This window comes from Biomphalaria glabrata, chromosome 5 (genome assembly GCF_947242115.1).
Source record: "Biomphalaria glabrata chromosome 5, xgBioGlab47.1, whole genome shotgun sequence".
Classification (NCBI taxonomy): domain Eukaryota; kingdom Metazoa; phylum Mollusca; class Gastropoda; family Planorbidae; genus Biomphalaria; species Biomphalaria glabrata.
Window position 1 is genome coordinate 10,667,341 of NC_074715.1, and position 23,740 is coordinate 10,691,080.

The following is a 23,740-nucleotide window of genomic DNA, read 5'->3' on the forward strand; positions in this document are numbered from 1 at the left end:
TTTAAAATTCTTAAAACTCTTTTTATACCTTCATTTGATCCTATGTTAAGTAGTTTGCATTTGTAACCATGTACTCGACACTAATTAAAGTAGAAATAGTCCATTGCCATTAGGCTTATTTATTAATACTAAAAATGCTTCTAGGTAAAAACAAAAAAGATATTGTCAGCTTAACACCTATTGTTCTTTGTTGAAAGAAAAGTACTTTTCATGCATCACTTGTTTTGGAGTGTCCTCAATTTTAGGAAAGGCAGAGAAGTGTCAAAATATTTGATTGGCTGCCTGGTTCTGTGGTATGTTCAGTATGTGCTTCCGACTGTTGTCATATTGCTCCCTTGTTGAATCCTGCCCACTGTTGTCCCCGCTGTCCTGCAGGATGTTTGGGCTTGGACTTTATTTTCATTTCTGAAGAAATGTCTGAAAACATATGAGTCAAAATCATTTCAGTTTTGTTTTATAAAAGTGAATTTTAACCCCAGTTACACTGTTGAATGCACATTTGTCAAGGGTTGATAAAAAAATACCAAGATGTGCAGTAGTCAAAATGGGCTCAGCAATTATCTTTCAGTATATGTCTATTTGCATCTGTACATTGGATGGCCCTCTCCCTTCACTCAATATAAGCTTTGTTGTTGTTTTTTTTTTAAAGAATTTTTTTTTTGCTTGTCATCATCTGTTTACATTGACTCATGCTGGCCCCAAGTAGCATTACAGTCTTGTTTACTGGTATTTGAATGGCTACCTTGTCCTGTGGACTGTTGTCTTGCTGGTCCCAGGTTCAAACCCTGCTTGACACCATCCATCTCCATCCTGAAGAGGTTTGTGTTAATAGAGAATATCTTCAATTCAAAAGATGTAAAGATGGTGAAACAAACAATCTCACGTTTTTTCTTGCCAAGGAAATGTATTCTAATGTCAAGCATCACTTTTGTTTTTGAAACATACGTTCTCTTGTGTCCCTCCATATGTTTTACTTTCCATCAAATATGCTCTATTGGCTTATTCCATATTTTGTTTCTTTCCCTCAAATAGATTCTGACATAATTCATGTTTTTTTTTAACTTTCCTCCCAAAGCCTCTTTTGATTTATCTTTGTGTTTTTATTTTCGCTCAAAAAGGTTCAGTTGGATGATGCCTGGCTTTCTGTTTCATTTTTTAAACTTTTATTCATTTGGTTCAGAGAACTTTTGCCAAGAAATCCATGAAGCCAACAGAGCCTGGCGTCCTGATACATGACGGGGACAGGCTGGACAAAATGAAGTTGATGGAGAAAGAGAGGAATAAAGAATACAACGATTACAAGTCCAGGAAATCAGTTGGATCTGGGGCACATGATAGTCACAGTAAGGTTCTGCCTAAAGCTGTTGAACCTGGTGTGCTCATTGCAGATGAAACTCGGAATAAAAAATTGCTCAGAATGGAAGAAGAAAGAAATAAAGAATACAATGAGTATTTATTGAAGAAGGTGATAAGTGTGGTTTTTGTTGACGGATTCACCTTTCATTTGCTGATTCACCTTTTTATCTGTTATATTATGTCACATGAGTTTATCCCCCTTGATATGTTATTAGGTCTCATTAGGACACTGCACAGGGCTGTTTCCTATGATATTTTGTTAGGTCACATAAGTTTGTCTTTCTTGATATGTTGTTAGATCACATAAGTTTGTCTTTCTTGATATATTGTTAGGTCACCTAAGTTTGTCTTTCTTGATATATTGTTTGGTCACATAAGTTTGTCTCCCTTAATACATTGTCAGGCTACATACGTTTATCTTCCTTGATATATTGTTCGGTCACAAAAGTCCATCTTCCTTGATATTTTTTAGGTCACATAAGTCAGCCCGTCTTGGTATTTTTTTAGGTCACATAAATAAGTCTGCCTTCATATGTTTTTGGGTCTTTTTTTACATTTGTAACTTTAGGAACATAAATACATATTGAGTTTCAGCTTGATGCTAACTAGTTTTGAAGAAACTGCTGCACATTTATAGCCAGTCACTTGACGATCTCCCTACAAGTTTTGTTACTGGCAAGGTTCATTGAAAAATATATGTTAAAATTTTGGTTGTTTCACCATTGTTTCATTTTATAATACATAATGACTTGTTTGTTTTTAATTATAATCAGCTGAGGAAGTTTTTTAAACTTAGCGTTATAATGCTTGCTAAGAGAATAATACGATAAATGAATAAAATGAAAATGAATAAAACAATAAGTAGGTATTGATCAGATCCTGCTTCATTATACCTTGCTTACCCAGTAGCTAGTTATAGATAGTACCTTTTAACCCACTAAACATGTGATGATTGCAACTGTAATCGGATAATTGCAATAATAATTAGATGAAGATATTTAAAAGAATTGAATCATTAAAAGAAGCAATTAATAGTCAATAAATGTACTTAATTATTTATTCAAACCATTTAAAGTAGATTCTTGTTTAGATCTATACGTAATCTTCTTAGGATGAATTATATACTGTAAGTTGCTATATGTTATGCTTCCAGCATATATATATTACTAACAATTATGGTATCTATTATGGTTAGTTTTCCTATGATTATTTTAAAATGCCTGTGTTACATATCTTCACATCACTTTTCACAACTATCTATCCCTAGATTTAAAACATATTCTTTTATTCACTATTACTTTTATATATGCTCTACCTTAGTCATTTTTTGTGTGTATGTATTATTGCATTGCAGCATGGACCTCCTGCAGAAAAATTGGACTTGACTGAGTTAGGTTTAGCTCCAGAGGTTGATGAGTCGGAAGACTTTGGTCTTTTTCACAACCTCGGAGCAGCAGACAAAAAGCTTAAGGAAGAGAAGAAAGACCCACCCAATCAGTTAAATCTCCTGGGACAAAATATCTACGACAAAACTATTCGAGTACTTCTTTTTAACTTGATTTTATTTTCATGTCTTAACAAGCACTTCTTTTTTTGGTTCTCTTAATATCTCTTCAAGTAGCTAGTTTATTCTTGAGCAGACTTCTACATTTTTTATTTATAATTGGACCTTTTTTATTTCATGAAAATTTTCTTATTAATAAATTAATTCATGTTTTTTTTTTTTAATAACGATCAGGGCCTCTTTAATATTGTCAGTTTAAGTAGTACGTTGAAGCACATAGTTAAATGCTAACATTTTATATTTTGTATGTTTTCTCTAATGTACTGCTCACAGAAAGCTTTGCATGTGGTTTCCACTGTTACTCTATTAGATTTTTTAAATCTTTTAGTCTAATTTAAATACACCCTATATTTCTCTGCATTGTAAGATATCCTTCTATTTAGCCAGTTCCAGTTGTGTGATTGTTTCTTGCTGTCACTTCAGCCCTTCTCTGATTGTTTCTTGCTGTTACTTCAGCCCTTCTGTGATTGTTTCTTGCTGTTACTTCAGCCCTTTTGAGGCTGAGGAGTAAAGCGCTTGGCTTTCAAATAGGGGGTTCCGGTTTGAATCCTGGTGACACGGTGGTGACGACTGGGATTTTTAATTTCGGAATTTTTGGAAACCTCCAAGTCCACCCAGCTCTAATGGGTACCTGACATTAGTTGGGTAAAAGTAAAGGCGGTGCTGGCCACATGATACCCTCATTAACTGTAGGCCACAAAAACAGATGACTTTAACATCATCTGCCCTATAGACCACAAGGTCTGAAATAGGAACTTTTGAAAATCCTCTTAGCTTGTTAACTCTTCATGGGTGGCGAACATGTCTCTTATGATTTTCTAGAAATTTGGCAGTTTGGGGAAAACAAATTACTACCTTATCTGTCACTCTGGGAAAACTCTGGTTTAACCTTTATAATTTTTCAAAATATAATCATCTTAACATTAAATTTGGTCTGGAGATCTAGATCTTGAACACAAGACAGTGTAAGCTCTCGCATTTATTCACTAAAGAGTTAAATAAACAAACATTTATCCCACTGTCTTATGTAGAGTTCTAGTCTAGGCTACTGTCTTTTTTTTATGCCTCTTTTTATGGATCTGTATCACCAAACTAGAATCTTATATACCATATGTCTAACTAGATCAAGTATTCTAGGGGCGAATTTGGGCATGGAAAAAAAAAATGTTCCTTTTTTTAATATCTATCATTCATTAGTTATTAAGAACGAAATAATCACTCTTACACAAAGTCTTCAGCTTCGTAAATGAGGAAAAGTCTTTTGAAATGAAAGTATCTTCTGTATATATAATTCTCTACATCGCCCAACCATGCGGGACAAGATGCATGCACGCAGACTCTCTAACCCTCAGTGAAAAAGTCATGGAAAGATAACTCTTTTATTTCTGCAAGTCATTCTAGAGTTAACCCACATAACTTTCGCGTCAACAGAGAGTGTGGCTCAGAAAAAAAAAGAGCAGAGAGGGAGAAGAAGTAATCTTCTCTGTATATCTAATGCTCTACGTTGCCCAACCACCCACTCCATTAGGACTACTGTGTCTTTCAGGAAGTGTTCACCCATCACTAAATAGTGGCGTATGCTACACCGCTGGGTCGACTAGTTTTTTTAAATATTTTTTCTTGTTTCAGAATAAAAATGTATGCAAGTTTTTTTTTTTAAGCTTTTTATCATTATAGTGTCTTCCCCAGGATAACTATTAAGTCAAAACACTTGTACCTCTACCCCATTAGTTTTTTTTAAATATTCTGAGTAGGATACTGTTTACATTAGATGTGTTGTCTTCAATTTTTTTTTTTTTTTACTCCTTTGTTAACCCATTCATTGCTGGATACTCTCAGCTCAAGCAGACTTTGTTCCTTGCTAGCATGACTGCACAATGTTAAAGCTGCTTACCTAAAGATATATATGGCTGTGTAGTTTATAGTCTCTGCATGCCTTGTTTTATCTTATGAAAGGTTTAATTAAAGTCCTTCAAATAAAAATAAACTACTATCTAAAAAAAAAGACTATAAGAATTTTAAGTTAATTATAATATGTGAAATTAAAAATACTACTTGCATTATTCATCATTGTATTTTTGTTTCTATTCTTTTAATTATTTTCTCAAAGAATTGGCTATGAACTGTAATGCTAGTGATTATCCAATTAAAAAAAATATTATATTAAGTAGACAAACTTGATAACTTTGGTGAATACATTTTGAATGATTTTAATTTTTTTTAATGCAGAAAGGTTACCAAAGCCGTCTCCAAGAGCAGACGGATGATCATAAGACAGCACTGTTGATTGCCAATGAGAGTGATGCCATGAAGGTAAGCTTAACTATATCAAATGTGATTTGTGTGCTGGAATGTTCCAATAACCTCATAGATATTCATATTTCTTACACCTGAAATTTAAAGGAGTTAAAACTGTATTTTGTGCAAGGAAGAAACAGTTAATTTGAATGTAGCCTTTAACAACTATAAACTTATGAATATTTAAAATCTATTTTTGTTTAATATCCAATGTTTAAAAAAAGAAATTCTAATTTTGAATTTTTTGTTTCATTGAATCTCAACGTCAGTTAAATAATTTTTTTTAAGTTTAATAAACTCTATATCCACATAATTGTCTACAGTTTAGGCAAACTAGCATTGTTTCCCCTGAATACAATGGCCATGCCCTCAACACACTTGATTCTAGTTTGTCTGGACACTCTTACCTTATAGACCAGCGTATTAAAAGACAGAAAGAGATAGATATAAAACCTTACTCTGTGAGATGACTTTCCAGCTGTGTTGAAACTTTGTTGTTCCTTTTTTTTTTTCAAGTTCAAATTTATTTTGAGAGTTTTTTTGTTTTTATATGACTTAGTTTGACCTCATTTAATTTTTTCTAAGCTGTCCACTTTGACTGTGCATAATATATTATACTGACTGTTATATAGAGATTTTATATGTTGTTGTTTTTTTTCATACTTTTTAATTAAATAAACTTTTTAATATTAATTTTATATTATTGAATATTTCAGTTGAGCATTTTTTTTTAAAGTATCATACTTATAAAAACAAGTTTTTTAAGAGTCACTGAAAGTAAATGTAACCTGTTTCACTTAGGTATAAAGTATCCAGCTTGGCTGCTTGATTGTATTGTATGTGCTCTAGACTATTGTTTGGTGGTCTTGAAGGTCCTGGGTTTGATCCCTGCCCACTGTAATCCTGCAGGAGGTTTTTTGGCTAGGATGTAATAATCTTCAGAAACTGAAGGAACATCTGAAACATTTAAAACATTTTACAAAACAAAGCATAACGTATTTAACACGATGATTACCCACAATTATTGATGCCATTTCTCCCCCCCCCATCCCTTTCAGACCTTATGATCTATGGTGCCTATGATGTTAAGGTCATCAGTTTTTTTAGCCAATGGTTAATGAGCAGGGTGTCATGTGGCCAGCACAACGACCAACCGCCTTGTTTCCCAGCTAAAGTCAGGTACCCATTAGAGCTGGGTGGACTCAGGGGCATCCTAAAACCCAGAAATTAAAATTGCAGTCTCCACTGAGATTTGAATCCAAGAATCCAGGTTAAAAAAAAACAGCGCTTAATCACTCAGACACCATGCCTCCGATGCTATTTCCACATTGAACTTATTTCTAAGCTGTCCACAAATTTTTATGTAATTATTATTTAATTAAAAATAATGACAAACCTATGTTCATTGTTGGCACTGTTTTGATGTGTTTTTTGGTTCAGCTTCAGAAAATCAAAGAAAGGAATGAAGAGTACAATAAGTTCCTGGCCAATAAAGCGGAGAAGGAACAAAATCGATTTGCTGATAAAAAGCCTGCAGTGGTAAAGATTTTTTTTTTTTATTTTTAATTAGTTAAGTCAAACCTTTTACATCATAATCTTTTAATATCACCTTATGAATTCCAATCCTAATCAAAGCAAAACATTTTTACATTTAGAGCCAAGACGATGGTGTTTATGCAACAATACCAGGTCTCAGATATTCTAATTCTGCCCAGGTAAGCTGACCCGATTTTCTGATAATAATAAGGGCTTAATAAAATGTTGGCAATTTTTATGTTGTAATTACTGCAATAATTTAGATTGAAGTGGCAATTTATTAAGATAAGTTTTTATTTTTAATTATCTTTTTAAAAATGACATTTATTTCATTTTTTGTTTGCAGAAGGTAAGTCTGTTTTTTTAAACTGAGTAGTTGTGCAAGCTGGAACACTGTCTATCTCTCTTTTATTAGTATAGTATCTTTGTAGCTAGTGGCTAATAAACTATGCACAAATACTTAATATATGTTGTAGTTACTTGTATACCATAATATATTGCTAATTAGATGGGCCTTGTAAAAAAAGTTCTTTCTGAGTAACATAAGTTACTAAAATAGCTTCTTACATGAATAGTTCATTGTTTCATTAAAAACTTTGTTCTTCAATTTCATTTGAGTTCTGGTGACATGATCTTAACATACACATTTTTTAACTTATCATTAGTTACAAATGTTAATTTGCTCATTTTTCTAGATGTATTTTATAAAAATAGTTTATTAGTTTTGCATTCAAAATTTTGCTAACATCTTTGGTTTTCTTAAAATTTTCAATCTTTTAAATCACGGAATAAATATATCTTCATGCCCTTTTTTTTTTTTTTCGCCTTTCTGAAATACAAAATAAAAACAAGTTTTTAAAAAGAATGTTTTCCATTGTTTTTTTTTAAGACATATTTATTGTAATAGGCTGCCTGGTAATGGTATGCGCTCTGGACTGTCATTATGATGGTCCAGGAATAGAACCATGCTCACTGTCATCCATTGCCTTTCTGCAACATACTTTGGCCAGGCCATAATAATTTTCATTTCTAAAAGACTGTTTAAAACCTGCCAGTTAAGATAGACACAAAAAGCTTATAAACTGCTACTTGAAGTAGTGATCAACATTTATTACTTTCTAGCTGTTTTTTAAAGTATTTTCATGATTACATGCTTTTCTCCTACATGCAGGGCCAGATTTACTTATAGGCACAACAAGCTTTAGCTTAGGGCTTGCTTTAGTAATATTTAGCATTGACTTATAATTTCTGAACTGATAAATGGCCCCAAAAAAGCCCCATATCTCAAATGGGGCCTTTTCAAGCCTAAATAGGGTAGATGTGCTTTAAATTGTGTTTTAATTAACTTTGCATTATTTCATTATTTGTCCATTTTATTGATTCCTTATTTGAATAATCTTCTTGGTCCTAAATTGATGCACACCTAATCATTTCAAGATGAAAAAGTTTCACAAGAGTTGTAACGTTAATATTTGTAATTATTTTCCATTTCTAGTCATATGTCAAAACTAATTGTTCTGTAAGCTATTTTCTAAACTCAATCCTGTAAAAAAAATCTTTAGTCTTAGCTAAGTTTATTTTGTAAATATTGTGAACTCCTGTATGCAAATAAGAAAACAGTTCTTTTATATATTGCTTGATATTGTTGCAAGCATGTACTATTCTTCTATGCTAAGATTGCCAATATTTCCTGAGGAGAGTAATTCACATGAATGGGTGGTAGGTCAACTTTGTGATTAGGGAATTGACATCTTATTAGGGGATCCACCTCTAAAGGCTCAGTCATGCTTTTTGCTAAATTATAATTGAATTTAAATTAATTTGGAGTCTTTTAGTTTTAATATTTTAGATACAGAGTTTCTCTTTATGAATATTTTATTAATTAGAATCATTAAAATTTAGTCTTCATTAGTGATACTGATAACAGATTACAGTAATATAAACAAACCTGATTAAATCTTACTTTATGAGTAGTTAAGTTAATCCATATTTTACATATCAAAGTATAGATGTCACAATGATAAACTGCATTTGACCAATAATTTAAAGTTTTATCTTATGGAAACTTTTAACAAACTTAAGTAACATCACATGGCAGATTTCTTTAATTTTCATTTCACTTTAACTACACAACTGATTTTATCCTTTTTTTTTTTTATGACGTTTACTGTCGATCTATGTGTTCAATTTTGGATCCATTCCTTGTTTTCAATACTATCTGTTTGATTTACATTAATTTGATAATTTTCAATAAAATTGTGATTCTTAATAAAAGACTTATACTTGTGATGTAAAACTATATGTTTATTTCTTTAATTCAGAAAAGAGAGAAAGAAGCAGAGAGGAATAGGGAGTATAATGAGATGTTGCGCCAGAAAGGTGGAAGGGTAAGCACTCTGTCATTCTTAGACTTATCTTTTTTACTTAACAGAACTGACCTTTAGATGGATTTCTAATTCTAAGTAAAGAGCTGAACTTTGAACTGTCTAAGCCCATCATTAAAGACGATTAGATTTATTGGAGCTTATCTAATTCATTATATGTCCTTTATAAAACAACTTGTTCTAAGCATTGAACTTGTTGGGCGTTAAAGTAAACTATGTTTCAAATAATGAATATTTAACTCGACACATATTTCAATCAACAGAGAAAAGGATGGGGTACACCAACTTACGAGGAACTGCTGGAGCGTAAGAGGGCACAAGAATCTCAGTACAGGTAGACTGAATTAGTCTAAAGTCCAGATAATCTTTTTAGACCTTGTGATCTATGGGGGGGGGGGGGGGGGGGAAAGATGATGTAAAGCTCATCTGTTTCTATGACCAGTTGTTAACATTAGTGCCTTGTGACCAGCGCAGTGATAACTACCCTTTACTTCCCCAACATGTCTGGATGGCTGCCTGGTCGTGCAGTTTGCGTGCTGGACTGTCGTTTGGATTTATCGATGGTCCCGGGTTCAAACCCTGCCCGCTCCCATCCCCCATCGTCCTGTGGGAGGTTTGGACTAGGAAGTAAACTATCTTCAACTCTGAAGGAACATCTGAAACATGTAAAACAAACAAACAAACATGTCAGGCACCCATTAGAGTTGGATGGTGTCAGGGACACTCATTACTCAGATTGGAACTTGATTTAATTACACTTTTCTATAACCCCTAAACAAAAATATATCTTTCTTAATGTGAATGGGTTAAATTGACTGAACATGTAATGAAAATCAACTAGCTGTTGTCCTACAGAGTTTTTTTTTTGGACAACCAATGAAATTATATACAGTGCTTCATTTCTTTATTTAGATTATAACTTTACTTCAGTAATACTAATGGACTATATTTATATATACAGTACTAGAAGAATATTTCATTGGTTCTAACACTTTCATTTTTTTGCAACCTTATTGCAGACGTGCCAATGATATTGGTTATGAACCAACAGGAAACCTGGCCGAGGTAAAAGTTTAGATTGTGTGTTTTCTAATTTCTGTTTTTGTTTCACATAAAAATCATACTTTTTACTTTAGTAATTAAACCCACTCACATTTCTAACACCTATGTTCTAGTCTGTGTGTGTGAATTATATGAAATATATATAACATGAGTTTATTTATAAATGTTCATCTTTTTTTTTTTTTTTATTTAATTTTTAATCTACACAACTTACTGCAATGCAAAAAAAATAGCCTATTTCTAATTAGTCTGCTTCACATGCTCACCTATTTTTCTATATAAGGATGTATTTTGAAATGTTTGATTTGACATTTAAGCAAGAATTGTATAATTCAGTTTTACTGAATTAATAAACCTTCTTTACCTTTAAACTTATCTAATTATTTATTAATTTTTTTTTTTCATTCATTATCCAATTGAATATAAAATGTTTTTTTTTTGTGTTTTTTTTTTTTTTATTTTTTAAACTTGTATGGAATGATTTGATCTTTTTTATGGAAAATTTAGCTAAGGCTAAAATATTTTTTTTACTTTCAATGCAAATTTGTGTGTCTGTGTCTGTAATTGTATTAATAATTTCTTTGTTCCCTTGCATCTGTTGGTTTAATAGACAGATCGCAGGATTAAAGAGCTGGAACAAGATTTAGCACTTAAGTAAGTCACTATAAACAGTCATGTAGAAATTAAATGATGTCACTTAAGATCTAAAATAGCATTTATTTCTTTCATTTTTTTTTTGGTGGCCCTCTTGAGTTTTAGATTTTTTCTGCATAGAAATTTTAAATACTGTTAGAATGATTTCAATTGAAACATTTCCCTTTTTTTTTTTTTAAATTCCTCTCTTTCTTATGTCCTATTGTTTTTTAGAAGATATTTAAAGATATTTTTTGGAAGGCTTGAATTATGTTTGTATTTGTAATTTGAATCTGAGTAATAATACCTATACTATTTATCAAATTCAAAGTACAGGCGGTTGGTTGTTGTGCTGGCCAAATGCCACCCTGCTTGTTAACTGTTAGCCAAAGAAACAGATGACTATACCTTATCTGGCCTATAGACCACAAAGTCTGAAACGGGGAACTTTACATTACATTACATTGGATTACAGGGCCCCCTCCTCCCCTCCCTGGTGGTGACTTGCATATTTAATATATTCTACAATAGTCTAAGTAATATTTATGCAGAGTTTCATCAATACAGGTCACTGGTGTCGATTTCTACAAGGGGGACATACATACAACTTCTGTTGTTGTTTTTTTTTATATCAGCTTAATTTGTGGTCCAAATCCAAAGTTGCCTTCAGAAGAAGGACCATCATTAAATAAATTCATAGGAAAGAAAAATTCTTCTGTTTAAAAGTCTGTATTTTTTGAGAGTACAATTTTCAGTTTGTTTGGTTTAGTACATGAAAAAAAATTTTGCCCAATATTCTTTATAAATATCAGCATTTTGTCAATAGTTGTAGTCATAGAAAAAAGGACTTTCGAGAGTATAATTATATTCTGTGATTCTTAGATATACTGTTAAAGACAGTCTATTGCTACAGATAGGCATATGTTAAATATAGTCTGTTGCTACAAGTAGGCATACTGTTAAAAATAGTCTGTTGCTACAGATAGGTATACTGTTAAAGAAAATCTGTTGCTACACATAGGTATATGTTAAAGATAGTCTGTTGCTACTGATAGGTATACTGTTATACATAGTTGGTTGCTACAGTTTGGTACATACTTAGATGAAATGGAATTCACTTTTAGGCAATAATGTTGTAACTGTTGATGGTAATCAATGAAAGGAAGTGACCACATCATGAATGTTTTAGTACGTCTGCTGCACAGGCAGAATCTTTAAGCAGTTCAGTCACGAAGCTCTGGTGCTTAAGCAATGTTAGCATGTCTTCCTTGTGTTACACATTTCATGTAGGATTGTTTGGTCGGTATAAATTAAATATATATTATTGTTAGGTGGTATAGGTTAAAGATATATTATTGTTAGGTTGGTATAAATTAAAGAATTATTATTGCTAGGTCAATATAAATTAAAGATATTTTATTGTTTGGCCTTTATAAATTAATGTTATAATATTGTTAGGTTGGTATAAATTCAGAATTTATTATTGTTAAGTCAGTATAAATTAAAGATATAGTATTATTTGGTTGGTATAAATTAAGAATTTATTTTTGTTACGTCAGTATAAATTAAAGTTATATTCTTGCTGGGTTCAGGACATTGCGAGCCCCTTCTTGTAGCCAGTATTATTCCTAAGTTTTTAATTTTGCTGTTTACATTATTTTATTTCATTTATATCTAAATGATTTTTGCAGTATAAACTAGAGCCTTTTATTTTCAAATTCGGTATATCTCAAACACTGACTGATTCTATAATGTTTCCATTTACTGTAACAATTCCATTTAAATATTTGCTCTAAAGCATCCCTCTGGAGATAGAAAATGATTCTTCTGCTTTGATACAAGAGTATAAGGAAGTGGTAAAAAAAAATAATTGCACAGTTACTTGTATAATATTGTTCCCTTAATAAGGCACTTTAAAGTTCTTTTTTTTAATTAATGTCTAGCTTGGTCCTCATTTTTTACTAAGCACTTTTGTAATTATTTTAATCATCTATTATGTATACCTTATATAGTTGTTGTGAATTGTATTCTGTTAGTTGTTAGTTAACCTCAATTGTAAATTTCACTCCAGACAGACTTTCTGAATTGCTTGTTTCAGAATAATGTTGTACTGACAAAAGGTTTTTTGGACTTCAGGATTATTATTTAACTAATTTAATTATTATTTATTCGTTGAACTTTAACCCTGCCAGACCAATGTATTGCTTGGTCCAGCAGTGTTACCCATATGTATGTTTATCATATTTTTAAAAGATAACTTTTTATAATTATTTTGTGCTTCAGGCAAAAACATAATATAAATGTTGTCTTGTATTTAAAATTTACTTTTTTTTATGGGGGGCTTTGAATATTTATTTTTTTTGTTTTGGAAAAATTACTTTTAGTGGAACAAAGTTTTTTTTTCTTCTATATTACTAAATATAACTTTACTTTAAAATGATGACATAATGAGCACTATTAGACTTTTTAAAAATGTTTACTTATGAGGGATGATAGATAAAAAGGAAATTACATTGTTGCTTTAAGGGATGCTGCACTGAGACAAAGCCGCAACTTTAATGGCATATTGGAAGACCCTTATTGGTTAAGTCCTAGAAGATCATACACAGAGAGGCCTTATGATAACTTGGTAATAACATAACAGAGTAGCCACCAAAACATAGCATAGAAAACTAATGACTAAAAATAGGATTTTTTTTCTAAAATAGAGTAAATTTGATTTAAATTTAAAATGTTCAAATTTTATTTCAATAATTTTTTTTTTTTTTACTTTTTGAATAATAGCTTTGAAAATGTTTTTCTTTAAAAAATAAAAAAAAAAAAAATATTCTACCTAATGAAAAATATAAAAAATCCTTTTTAATGTGCATTAAAAAAAGGGTACACATAGAAAAAATTATGTTTTAAAATTCCATAATTTATTTTTTTAGAGAATTGACAAAAATCTTATATATCTTATCCCTTTATATCTATTTTATTTCCCCTTTTTTTCTTTTTATCTTTATAAAGTTGTATATAGACTTAAATTATTTTAATAGAAATCTGAAGTGTATTTTTTTGCTGATAGATTTTATCTATAAACTGTGAATGTATTGATAGCAAATTTGTAGCAGAAAGTTCATTATTTCAAAGTATATTTTGTGATTAATAAATTTGATTTAGCTATTTTTGAATCCGAACCCTTATTGTTTTTAAGTGCCTGTAATGGAAAAAAATGCTTTGTAGATTTATGCATAAATGTTTTTACCAATTCTATATCATGGTAGTACTCTTATAATGCTCCAACCACAAAGGAGATAGTTGTTTACACATACAGCACTTATAATTGTTAGTCAAAGCATTTTGCACATTATTTTGCCCGCATGCATTTCCCATTCTTTTGTTTTCTCTGTATTACCAACACTGTTTATGAGTTACATAACAGTCTACTTAGAATTCATTTGTGAAGAGCTGCTAGTTGCTGTAAACAGCTTATTTAATCCAAATATTATCTAACAATGTTATAGTGAAGCCATACTACATTAACACTTCACAACCTCCCTACTGCAATAGACTCAAAAAGTAATAAGATTTACATGCTTGAACAATACAATAAACATACTTATAGAAAACCCTACTGGACCAAAGCAAAAACAAGATGTTTGGTCACTTGGCCTCCATTAGCTACAAACAAACAAAAAAGAGAAACAATGACAACAAAACAGGAAAATAGTTAAACTTAGCTTTTTCAATATTGCTGTCCTTCTCTGTCTTGATAGACATATTCTATACTTCGATTTCTTGTATGTATGTTTATTGTATTTTCTATTTCCATAGAGTCTGTTGTTTATGGGTTATTCCTAATATGATATAGTTTTATAACTTTTTATAAAAGATGAGCTCTATTGTACAAAACAAGAAGATATACTTAGAAATTTTTTTTTAGAGAAAATGGGCTAAAATTGTTGAACTTAAGTGCCAAAACCAAACTGTATAAAGCCAACCCCATAAATCTAGTGTTTATTAGGCTTGATTTTTTCTTTTCTTTTTGAAACCAGACACATTGTCTTATTTAATAATGTGATTTTGTTTTTTATAATAATAATTTTTTTTTTCTGTAAGAATAACAAACTTCTAAAATAATTATTTAAAGAGTTCTTTCTTTGCTTAAGAGTCAGACATGATTTTTTTAAAAAGTGAATTGGCTAAATTTTATGGAGCCTCTTCTCCATTGTTTGTCTGAAAGTTGACTTTAAAGCATGTATTCTGTGGCTAGATATGCATTTTTAAAAGCCAGACATTCCATTAATTTTGTATCTATAATGTTTTCATTTTAAGACCTAAAGATCTTTTAAGCAGAATGTTTCTCTAGCCATTTCATTTTTTTTAAATGTCAGAAGGCCAGACGTTGACCCATCTTCCATTAACTCTTTAAGTAAATTCTTGTACTAATTTTAGCTGAATGGACTTCAAGGAATGTCCTGAAACCCTGAGAAAAAAGTAGTTGTCTTTACCAAGAATTGAACTTATAATCTTTGAAATAAAGGCTCTACACATCATATGCTTTAATTATAACAAACTTATAAATGTATTTTTTTAATGAAAGACTAAATCTATATGAAAATGTTAATTTTACTTTTCTAAGAAAAGCAGTCTTTTAATTTACAAACTGTTTTTTTTTTCATTGTATAGCTTTCACGTATAAAAGATGCCAGTGGTCTGGAGGTAGATTATATTTATAACCTTTTTTTTTCTGATAAATATTAAGAAAAGTTTCATTTTCATGAACATTAATTTAACTCTATAAAATATTGTGTATTTCTACAACCTTAAAGGCATTTTATTAAAAAAAATAAACTGAGAACTTAGGTAAAAATTCTTTGGTATTAAAATTTCTAATGTATGAATTAACCTTCATTTTTACCAACTGCTGGACTAAGGAGGACAAAAAAGTTTATCCAGTTAAATCCCACCTGGCATATCCAGTTGTAAATACAAAGGTAATTGATAGAGGATATGCAGTACATACAAAGTTAAACTTATGGAATTTATTTTTTGTAACACATTGTGTACTGATTGACTGTATTTTCTCTTTTAAGCTGATTGGGGACATATTTTATTATTTTATTATTATTTTCATTGAGCAATGGTCAGATCTGCTGACCATTGCTACAAATGTTACATGTAGGTTAAGAAAGCCTGTTAATTGTACCATTTTAGAATCTTTGTTTGACATTTACAGCTCACTAAAAAAAATGTTGCATATGCATTGGTATGCGTGTGTGCTTAATCCAACCACTAAATTCCAATCTCTACTTGCTTGAATATTCTTTTAATATTTTGTATTTATTAATAGCTTAGTTCTAATGCTTTTAGAAATACATTTAGTTGAACTAACATAGTCACTAATGCTGAGTACAGTGTGTGGCTGACACTAGAGTATATATAACATTCATTTTATGTCAATTAATAGTATATTAGCTAGATTTTAAACAGTTCTTCCTTTTCTATTTCTAAGCTTTACTTAATTAAGTACCTATTGAGAGGCTTTCATTTTTACCAAGCATAAAGATTCACTCTATTATGATTTAACCCTTTAAAGTACTCCTTAGGTATGAAAATTTGAATGTAAATATATTTATTGTGCGATTCAACTCGTATAAAGTTTGGAATTTTCTGATTTGCAATAACTTTTACATATTTATTTATGATTGAATTCATTTTTTGGGGGGCAATATTGTTCTCATTAAATGTTAGTTAAATGTTATTTTTGTTTTAATTTTTTTCTGAAAATATTTTTTATCCCTAGAATTACCCAGACAATATGAGCAGAAATCTGCTAGCTGATGACCTTAACCCTAATCTTGGTAAGTTTTGTTTTTTTAATGTTTTAATTTTTTTAAGTAAAATAATTTACATTTAATAATTTGATGATTGGAAATATAATATTCAACTTAAACACAAGCAAACTAATCAATGCCTGTTTTTTAGAAGTAAAATTGATGCAGTAAAAGTAATGTAACTAAAGCTCTAGTTTCTATGTTTGCACATGATGTAAAACTCAACTGTTTCAATGGTTGATGGTTAACGAGGGTGTAATGTGGACAGCTTAATGACCAACCACCTTTTCTTCCCCAACATATGTCAGATACAATTTAGAATGAGATTGACTGAGGGACCTTTTAAAAACCTCCAAGTTCAAAATCCAAGTCTTCACCAGAATTCCAACTCAGTTCAGTAACAAACCTCTTGACCACTTAGCCACCACACCCTAAAAATTTTTACTACCAGTATTTTCTTAAAAAATAAACCATTATTTATGTAATCTAGGTGTTATAATAAATGAAAAACTGTCATGGAATCCACATATTGATGAAACTATCAAAAAAAAAAAAGCATAAATCTAAAATGTTATTTAACCTTGGTTAGGCCAATAATAGAATATGCATCCTCTGTTTTTGACCCCTCAACTCAAGAAAACATTAAGAAACTGGAACAGACACAAAAAAGAGCAGTGAGATTATTAACAAACGAATATTCACATTTAGCCAGAGTAAAACCTTTAGTAAAATCACTAAATTTAGAAGGCCGTCAGGATAGAAGACTCAAAAGTAAAGTAGGAATCATACATAAAACACTGAGCCATAATCTTCAAATGCAAAAACAAAATCTAATAAAATACTTGTAAAGACACAAAGATAAAGGTACATTCCTTGTTCCATATGGTAGGACTAATTTGTATAAATGCTTTTTCTTCCCCAGTGCTATTAGAGCATGAAATATGTTGCCTGTGTCAGCCAGGAAAACCAATCAATTGGCAGAATTTAAGAAATTGATTAACAAATTGATTTTTTTTACATTATATTTTTTATTTTCTACATGTTTCCGATTTTGTTTAGAATTAAAGATTATTACATCCAGTGGCATAGCTAGGAATTTGCCATCATTTGGCGGCCCGGGGGATTAGCCTCTTTAGGGGCCACTGCATTTTGACATTTGACATCATGACATGAGATAATGGCATCCTTAAAAGCTAAAAAAAAAAGTAAAGTTTCCTTTTCAGACCTTTTGATCTATGGGGCAGATGATGTAAAGGTCATCTGTTTATTTGGCCCATGGTTAACGAGTGTGTCATGTGACCAGCACAACGACCAGCTGCCTTTACTTTTCCCTAACTAATGTCAGGTACCCATTAGAACTGGGTGGACTCAGAGGCGTTCTTAAGACCTCAAAAGTAAAAATCCCAGTCTTCACCTGGATTCAAACCCGGGACCTCCAGTCTGGAAGGCATCCTAAAGACTTAATTTAAAAATATTTGAGGAAAAAATGACTAGTAATTAAGATGCACCCTGTTCTTTTTACAATCTTCAGGCATGTCTGAACAGCAGAAACGTAAAGAAGAATACAAACGTGACCTACAAAGGCAGATTGCTGAGTCAGCTCAAGCTAGAAAAGCGTAAGAAGCTTCTTTTCATTGCAGCAATACATTTTTATTCCATTGTTTTCTGATAAATGCAATGAGTTAGCTTTATTCATTTTCGTTTTCATTTTTCAATAGTGAACGTGAGCTGGGACTTCTGGTCAATAACAATGGCATCATTAACCCTGAGCCTGCAGTAGTTTACTATGAGCCCAGGCCACGGAGAAAAGATCCAGCTGTGGAGGCATATCACACCAAGATAGCCTCTGACCTGAACAAACTGGATGATTTGAGGTATCAAGCAATGCCTTTATTTCTAAGATGGTTGATGAGCATAGCTATTTAGATCTATTACCATGTCTTAGTTTTTTTTTTTTTTTGTTTTATTTTTAGTTCTTAGTTTATAGTAGATTTTCATACAAGATTAAAGATATTATCTTTAAAGCTACTTTTTAGGTGTAAAAAAGAAGTAGTAAAAGCATCTTTTAACATCCAAAATAATGTTTTTTTTGTTATGGTCTTGCTTAGTCCTCGTCCAACAGCTCTGCTAGGTCTTGGTGGAGACAGAAGAAATGTTGGGGGCTTCAATCTAGACATTAACCCTAATCCGTCTCTTCAGCTGGGGCGATCAGGAATTTTGGACTTGGGTTTTGATGCCGCCCTGAATCCTGCACGAATCACCTCCATGAATCCTCCCCCTGGTGTTCAGTACCAGCCATCGTAAGTAGTTTGGTGTTTTATTTCAAACTTCAGATACTTACTAGAGTTGAAACATTCTATGGCATTCAGTCATCATAGTAGCCATGAAGTCCTCTTATCTCTTTGGTGTTTGTAGATCAAAACTTTCTATTTAAATTTAATGAACTTTTCTTTTGTTACATGAAACTCTTTTTTAGTTCAATGTATTTGCTTATGTTAAAACCACAAAGTCTTATTCATGTCTCTATTACGTTGTTGTATCATGTCTGATTCAATTTCTCGTATTTCATTTGGCTTTCATATTAGTCTTAGGGATTATGCATATATATATATATATATATATATAAAGGCAGCACTAGGGACTATATTTTTAATTAGAGAAAATAGTGAATTATAAATAACAAAATAAGGGACTTCACTGACCTAGTATTATTTTTTTGTATTACCTTTTATAAATTATTCAGAATGCTAAAAGACTTTTTATGCAAATTAGAAAAATTTGCTAAAACTTAAACTTTTCACTTTCTTACTTATTTTGTTTCAACAATCCCTACAAATATAGTAATGTAAATACAATCAGATATTTTTATAAGTTAAGAATATAACAAGAAATGTTTTCTAGTTAATTATTTGCCATTATTTTTTCCATTCAATTATGATTGTATATTTTTCTTTCTATTGTTTTCTTTTGTTCATATGTAATGCATTCTTGGCCCCATTAATATTAAAAGTTGCTTTTGAAAATGATTGCATTTCTACTGTTTTAATTATTCATTGAACACAAATGCATATTTATTCACTGTGTTAGTTTAAATTCCATATCTTTAATTAAATTTATAGAACTGATTTTAATTTTTTTTAAAGTAATAATGTTTCTTTTTGTCAAATTTAGTATTGAAACTCATTTATAATAAATATAATTGCTTTACCATCTGCAAAGTTCCTTAAGTGAATTTGAATTCAGAGATTTTTAAAATGATGTGCACAGTATTTTTGTATACTTTACTTGAGAGTTATTCAGTAGGGTAAGGGAGATAATTGCTGATCTAGTCAGAGAACCTGAATTCGAATTGTAATGAAATAATCGAAATTGCAACATTTGAGTTCATCCATCTCTAATCTTCTTGAATGGGAATTGCTAGGTGTCCTCGCCAAATAATATACTTACACTTCTTGGACAAAATCCTGATAGTCTCAATCACTATTCAGAATTTCCCAGTGTCCACCAAACTGCTGGTCATGGTAAAGGTTCAGAAAATTGATGCAATCAACTGCAGACTCAGAAATGCTTTGCATTAGCAAGCTATTATTTACATGGTTTAAAAAAGTATCCTCAACTACTTATTTCAAAAATAATTTTAAAATATACACAGTGAAAGTATGGTTTAGAAAACAACACAATTCTGTTAGGCAAAGTTTCATATTGGAATTAGTATTATTACTTTTGTAGAATGTACTTTTCTTGCCATTTTTTTATTTCTCAGTGTATTCAGCTCTAATCTCTTTTGTGGACCTGTAGGGAGGTTGTGGGGTAGGAGAAGATTTCTTTGCTGTTTTGGGGCATTCAGCAAACACAACTTGGCTCAAGTCTTTAATCCCAATTAAAAATTCATGATTCACATTAGGATTTGACTGGAGCCCCCCCCTTGTAAGATACCGCCGGTACGCAGATTGGGTCATGCAGCCCAAGTCATTACAAATAATATGAAGAGAAATGGGAACCTAAGTTGTATTTCACAATCTGCAGTGTGTAGGCTTAATATTTTTAAGGATTTTATAAATCAATGAAGGTCATGTCTTTGCGTGTCAAAAACACAAACTTTTAAGATCACTCTTATAATTTCATTTATCCAGTTAATTTTGAATGTATTTGTAATGCTAATAAGGCAAAAACTTTTAGTGAAGATGTTCTATATACTTTGTCCATTTTCTAGCTAATAATTTGTTACTTTCATTTGTGTTTATATTTAATTTTTTTTATCAGATGTTTTTTGCAAAATTGTTGGTGTTTTGTGACCTAAATTTAATAAATGGTAACATTTAAATACACTATCTCTATTTTTTTTACTGCTATTGCTGAAAGTTTTCTAAATAATGTTGTTTTTTTTGCATAATCTTTTTGAAATGCAGGCATTGCATCAGGAGTTCAAATATTGTCTACATTTTAGAATTAACAATAGAAATGCTGCAATGAAATTTGGATGAAAAGTATTTTACTTTTTCTGTGGGCTCAAAATCTATTTTATAAGAGTGAAAAGATAGTCGATGCAATCCAATTTCAGGTCACCGTGTACTCAAGATATTAAGCTATCTACAGTTATAATTATAAGCCTAGATAGAAATTGTTCCTGATATTTTACATTTTTTCTATGTTTTGGCACCACCTTTAAACTGTACAAACTGAGCTTTTGACAATGAATGCATTGATCGAGTACACTTGGAGAAAACAGGAAATAAGATACAGAAAGATATTTTTATATTAATATTGGTGAATAAATGCTTGAATAACAAAATTTTTGTTCATCTAATTGAAGTTTGGTTTCTCACAAGAAATTTTGTTTAAATCACTGACTTACTGCTTAATGTTGTTTGTATCTTATGTTACTTAGTATATAATTCTGGTTTCCAAACTCAAAGTCATGACCTTTTTTGAATTTTCATGTGTCTTCTAAGCTCTATATTTAGAATGCTCTAATCAGTACTTAAGTTGACTTATAAAAAAATAAAACCGTTTGGTATGAACACATATGTTAAGAATTTCCCTTTATAGTTTTGTAATGTCTTCAAGTGGCCCTGCTTAAAAGCTTATTAACATTACATACAGATGCCTTATTTTTAAAACTAGGGTTGTGATTTTCAACCGGTATATGAAGTAAAAAAAAGGTTCCCCTTTCAGACCTTGCGATTTATAGGGCAGATGATGTAAAGGTCATCTGTTTCTGTGGCCCATGGTTAATGAGGGTGTCTTGTAGCCAGCACAACAACCAACTCCCTTTACTTTTCCTCAACTTATGTCAGGTACCCATTAGAGCTGGGTGGACTCAGAGGTGCCCAAAGTACCCGACATTAAAAATCCTAGGCTTCATCAAAATTTTAACCTGGGACCCCTGGTTCGGAAACCAAGAGCTTTACCACACAGCCACTGCACTTTCTTTCAACAGGTACCTGTTTGGAAACTGCTTTTCTTTTCTTTATCCTGAATATAAAGTTGTTGTTTTTTTAACCTTTGCAAAATAAGTGTACGTGTCACAGTTTTATCAGTTATTTTCATTTTTATCATTTTGTTTATTGTCTATTTGTATTTGTCTATGATCTATGATTAATCTAGACAAATAATCTCAGCAAATAATTTGAAGGCTTACACCAAACATTACATTTGAAAATTTGTATCTTTGCTTTGCATCTTTTGGGATGTTCCTTCTGATTTGAAGAAAATGTTTATCCTAGCCCAAACTTCCTGCTGAAGGGCAGGGAATGGCAGGAGGTAGGATTCAAACATCAGACCATCAAGATGACAGTTCGAAGCACATACCCAATGACCATGCAGCGCTTTAATGGGAATTCAATGCTAAAATATAAATTTTGTTCTCTTTTGGGGCATTTCAATAAAACATCAAAGTTTTGTATAATAATCATGATCATTGGCTTGTTGAGAAAAGAATTCTTATAAGAAAATAATTTAATGCTTATTTTCATTTTTTTTCTCTCTCACCTTTTCTTGTCCTGCAGTGACTCACTGTGTGCTGCTTTTGGCATCTTATTTGTGAAGCTTAAATTTCAAAATGGCCATTTCAATATGTTCATATCTAATATTTTAATCACTTAAAAAGTACAAAGTGTATCACATTACTATTTTAAAATTTCTACTACATATTTGGCACAAAGTTTTGTATTTTTTGTCATGTTTCTTATTAAAAGATTGATTTCTATTCCACCTAATATTTAAATAAGAATTGCAATTTAGATGAAATCAAAATAGTATGTAACATATAATAGCAGTGCTAGATATTGTTGTTATTGATAGAAATAAATACTGCAAAAAATAGTCATTCTTCATCAGGGCTAGACTTACTATTTGACATTTTCTTACAGCAATGCATAAACAAGTCAATATCTGACAAATTCTCAATAAAAAAAGCTGTTGGTTAATCTATGGAAGAGCTGGAATACTCATTCAATCCTCCAAAGCTTGGAATACTCTGATTCCTCCTCTATGAAATGACTCAGGACAGCATTTATAAAGCTTAACAGCAAAAACTGTTATTCAATGGATACCAGCACATATTGGACTAGAAGGAAATGAGAAGACTGACACACTTGAAAAGTGGGGGAGAACAAAAACACAATTAAGCATTGCACTCTATCCACAAGAAATGAAGAAACTAATAGTGAACAGAATAAATGAGAAATGGACAAGCTCTCATCCGAATCACAAATATAAGCTATCCCAACAAGAACAACGTCTAATCTTTCAACACATGACCTGACACAGAATAAGGCAACATATGTTCTGGAAGGTCAAAATTTTAACTAGTGAAATCTACCTATGTGGAGTGTCACCAGAGTATGCTGACCATGTCCTTCAAAACTGCATTCATAATCAAGAGGCCCAAACAAGACACTGGCCCCAAAACACCCCTATAAATGAATACTATTTGGAGAGTTGCCTGATTTGGAAACCACTGCACATTTCATCTCATATATAGGTCTAGTCATCTGAATGCTCCAACATAACAAATGATAACCAGGAAGAAGAAAAAGTTGGTCTAGCTTAACCCACGTAAATGCTATATGTTACATGTTATTTAA

At 31.2% G+C, this 23,740-nt stretch overlaps 1 protein-coding gene across 27 annotated transcripts in view; it reads left to right on the forward strand.

Moving 5' to 3' along the window:
• LOC106052056 (centrosome and spindle pole associated protein 1-like) overlaps window positions 1-23,740 on the forward strand; it is an 88,446-nt gene that overhangs the window by 20,363 nt on the left and 44,343 nt on the right. For 16 of the 27 annotated variants that reach the window (XM_056029393.1, XM_056029367.1, XM_056029370.1 and 13 more), the window contains 16 exons: window positions 2,711-2,896; window positions 5,150-5,233; window positions 5,542-5,679; window positions 6,659-6,757; window positions 6,874-6,933; window positions 9,076-9,141; window positions 9,402-9,472; window positions 10,158-10,203; window positions 10,811-10,854; window positions 13,360-13,462; window positions 15,505-15,537; window positions 15,753-15,812; window positions 16,622-16,679; window positions 18,184-18,268; window positions 18,371-18,526; window positions 18,761-18,952. In XM_056029393.1, coding sequence (XP_055885368.1) covers window positions 2,711-2,896; window positions 5,150-5,233; window positions 5,542-5,679; window positions 6,659-6,757; window positions 6,874-6,933; window positions 9,076-9,141; window positions 9,402-9,472; window positions 10,158-10,203; window positions 10,811-10,854; window positions 13,360-13,462; window positions 15,505-15,537; window positions 15,753-15,812; window positions 16,622-16,679; window positions 18,184-18,268; window positions 18,371-18,526; window positions 18,761-18,952 — 1,481 coding nt within the window. Of the gene's footprint in view, window positions 1-2,710; window positions 2,897-5,149; window positions 5,234-5,541; window positions 5,680-6,658; window positions 6,758-6,873; window positions 6,934-9,075; window positions 9,142-9,401; window positions 9,473-10,157; window positions 10,204-10,810; window positions 10,855-12,631; window positions 12,690-13,359; window positions 13,463-15,504; window positions 15,538-15,752; window positions 15,813-16,621; window positions 16,680-18,183; window positions 18,269-18,370; window positions 18,527-18,760; window positions 18,953-23,740 lie in introns of all 27 variants that reach the window. The other 11 variants (XM_056029388.1, XM_056029394.1, XM_056029390.1 and 8 more) reach the window with 9 other exon arrangements.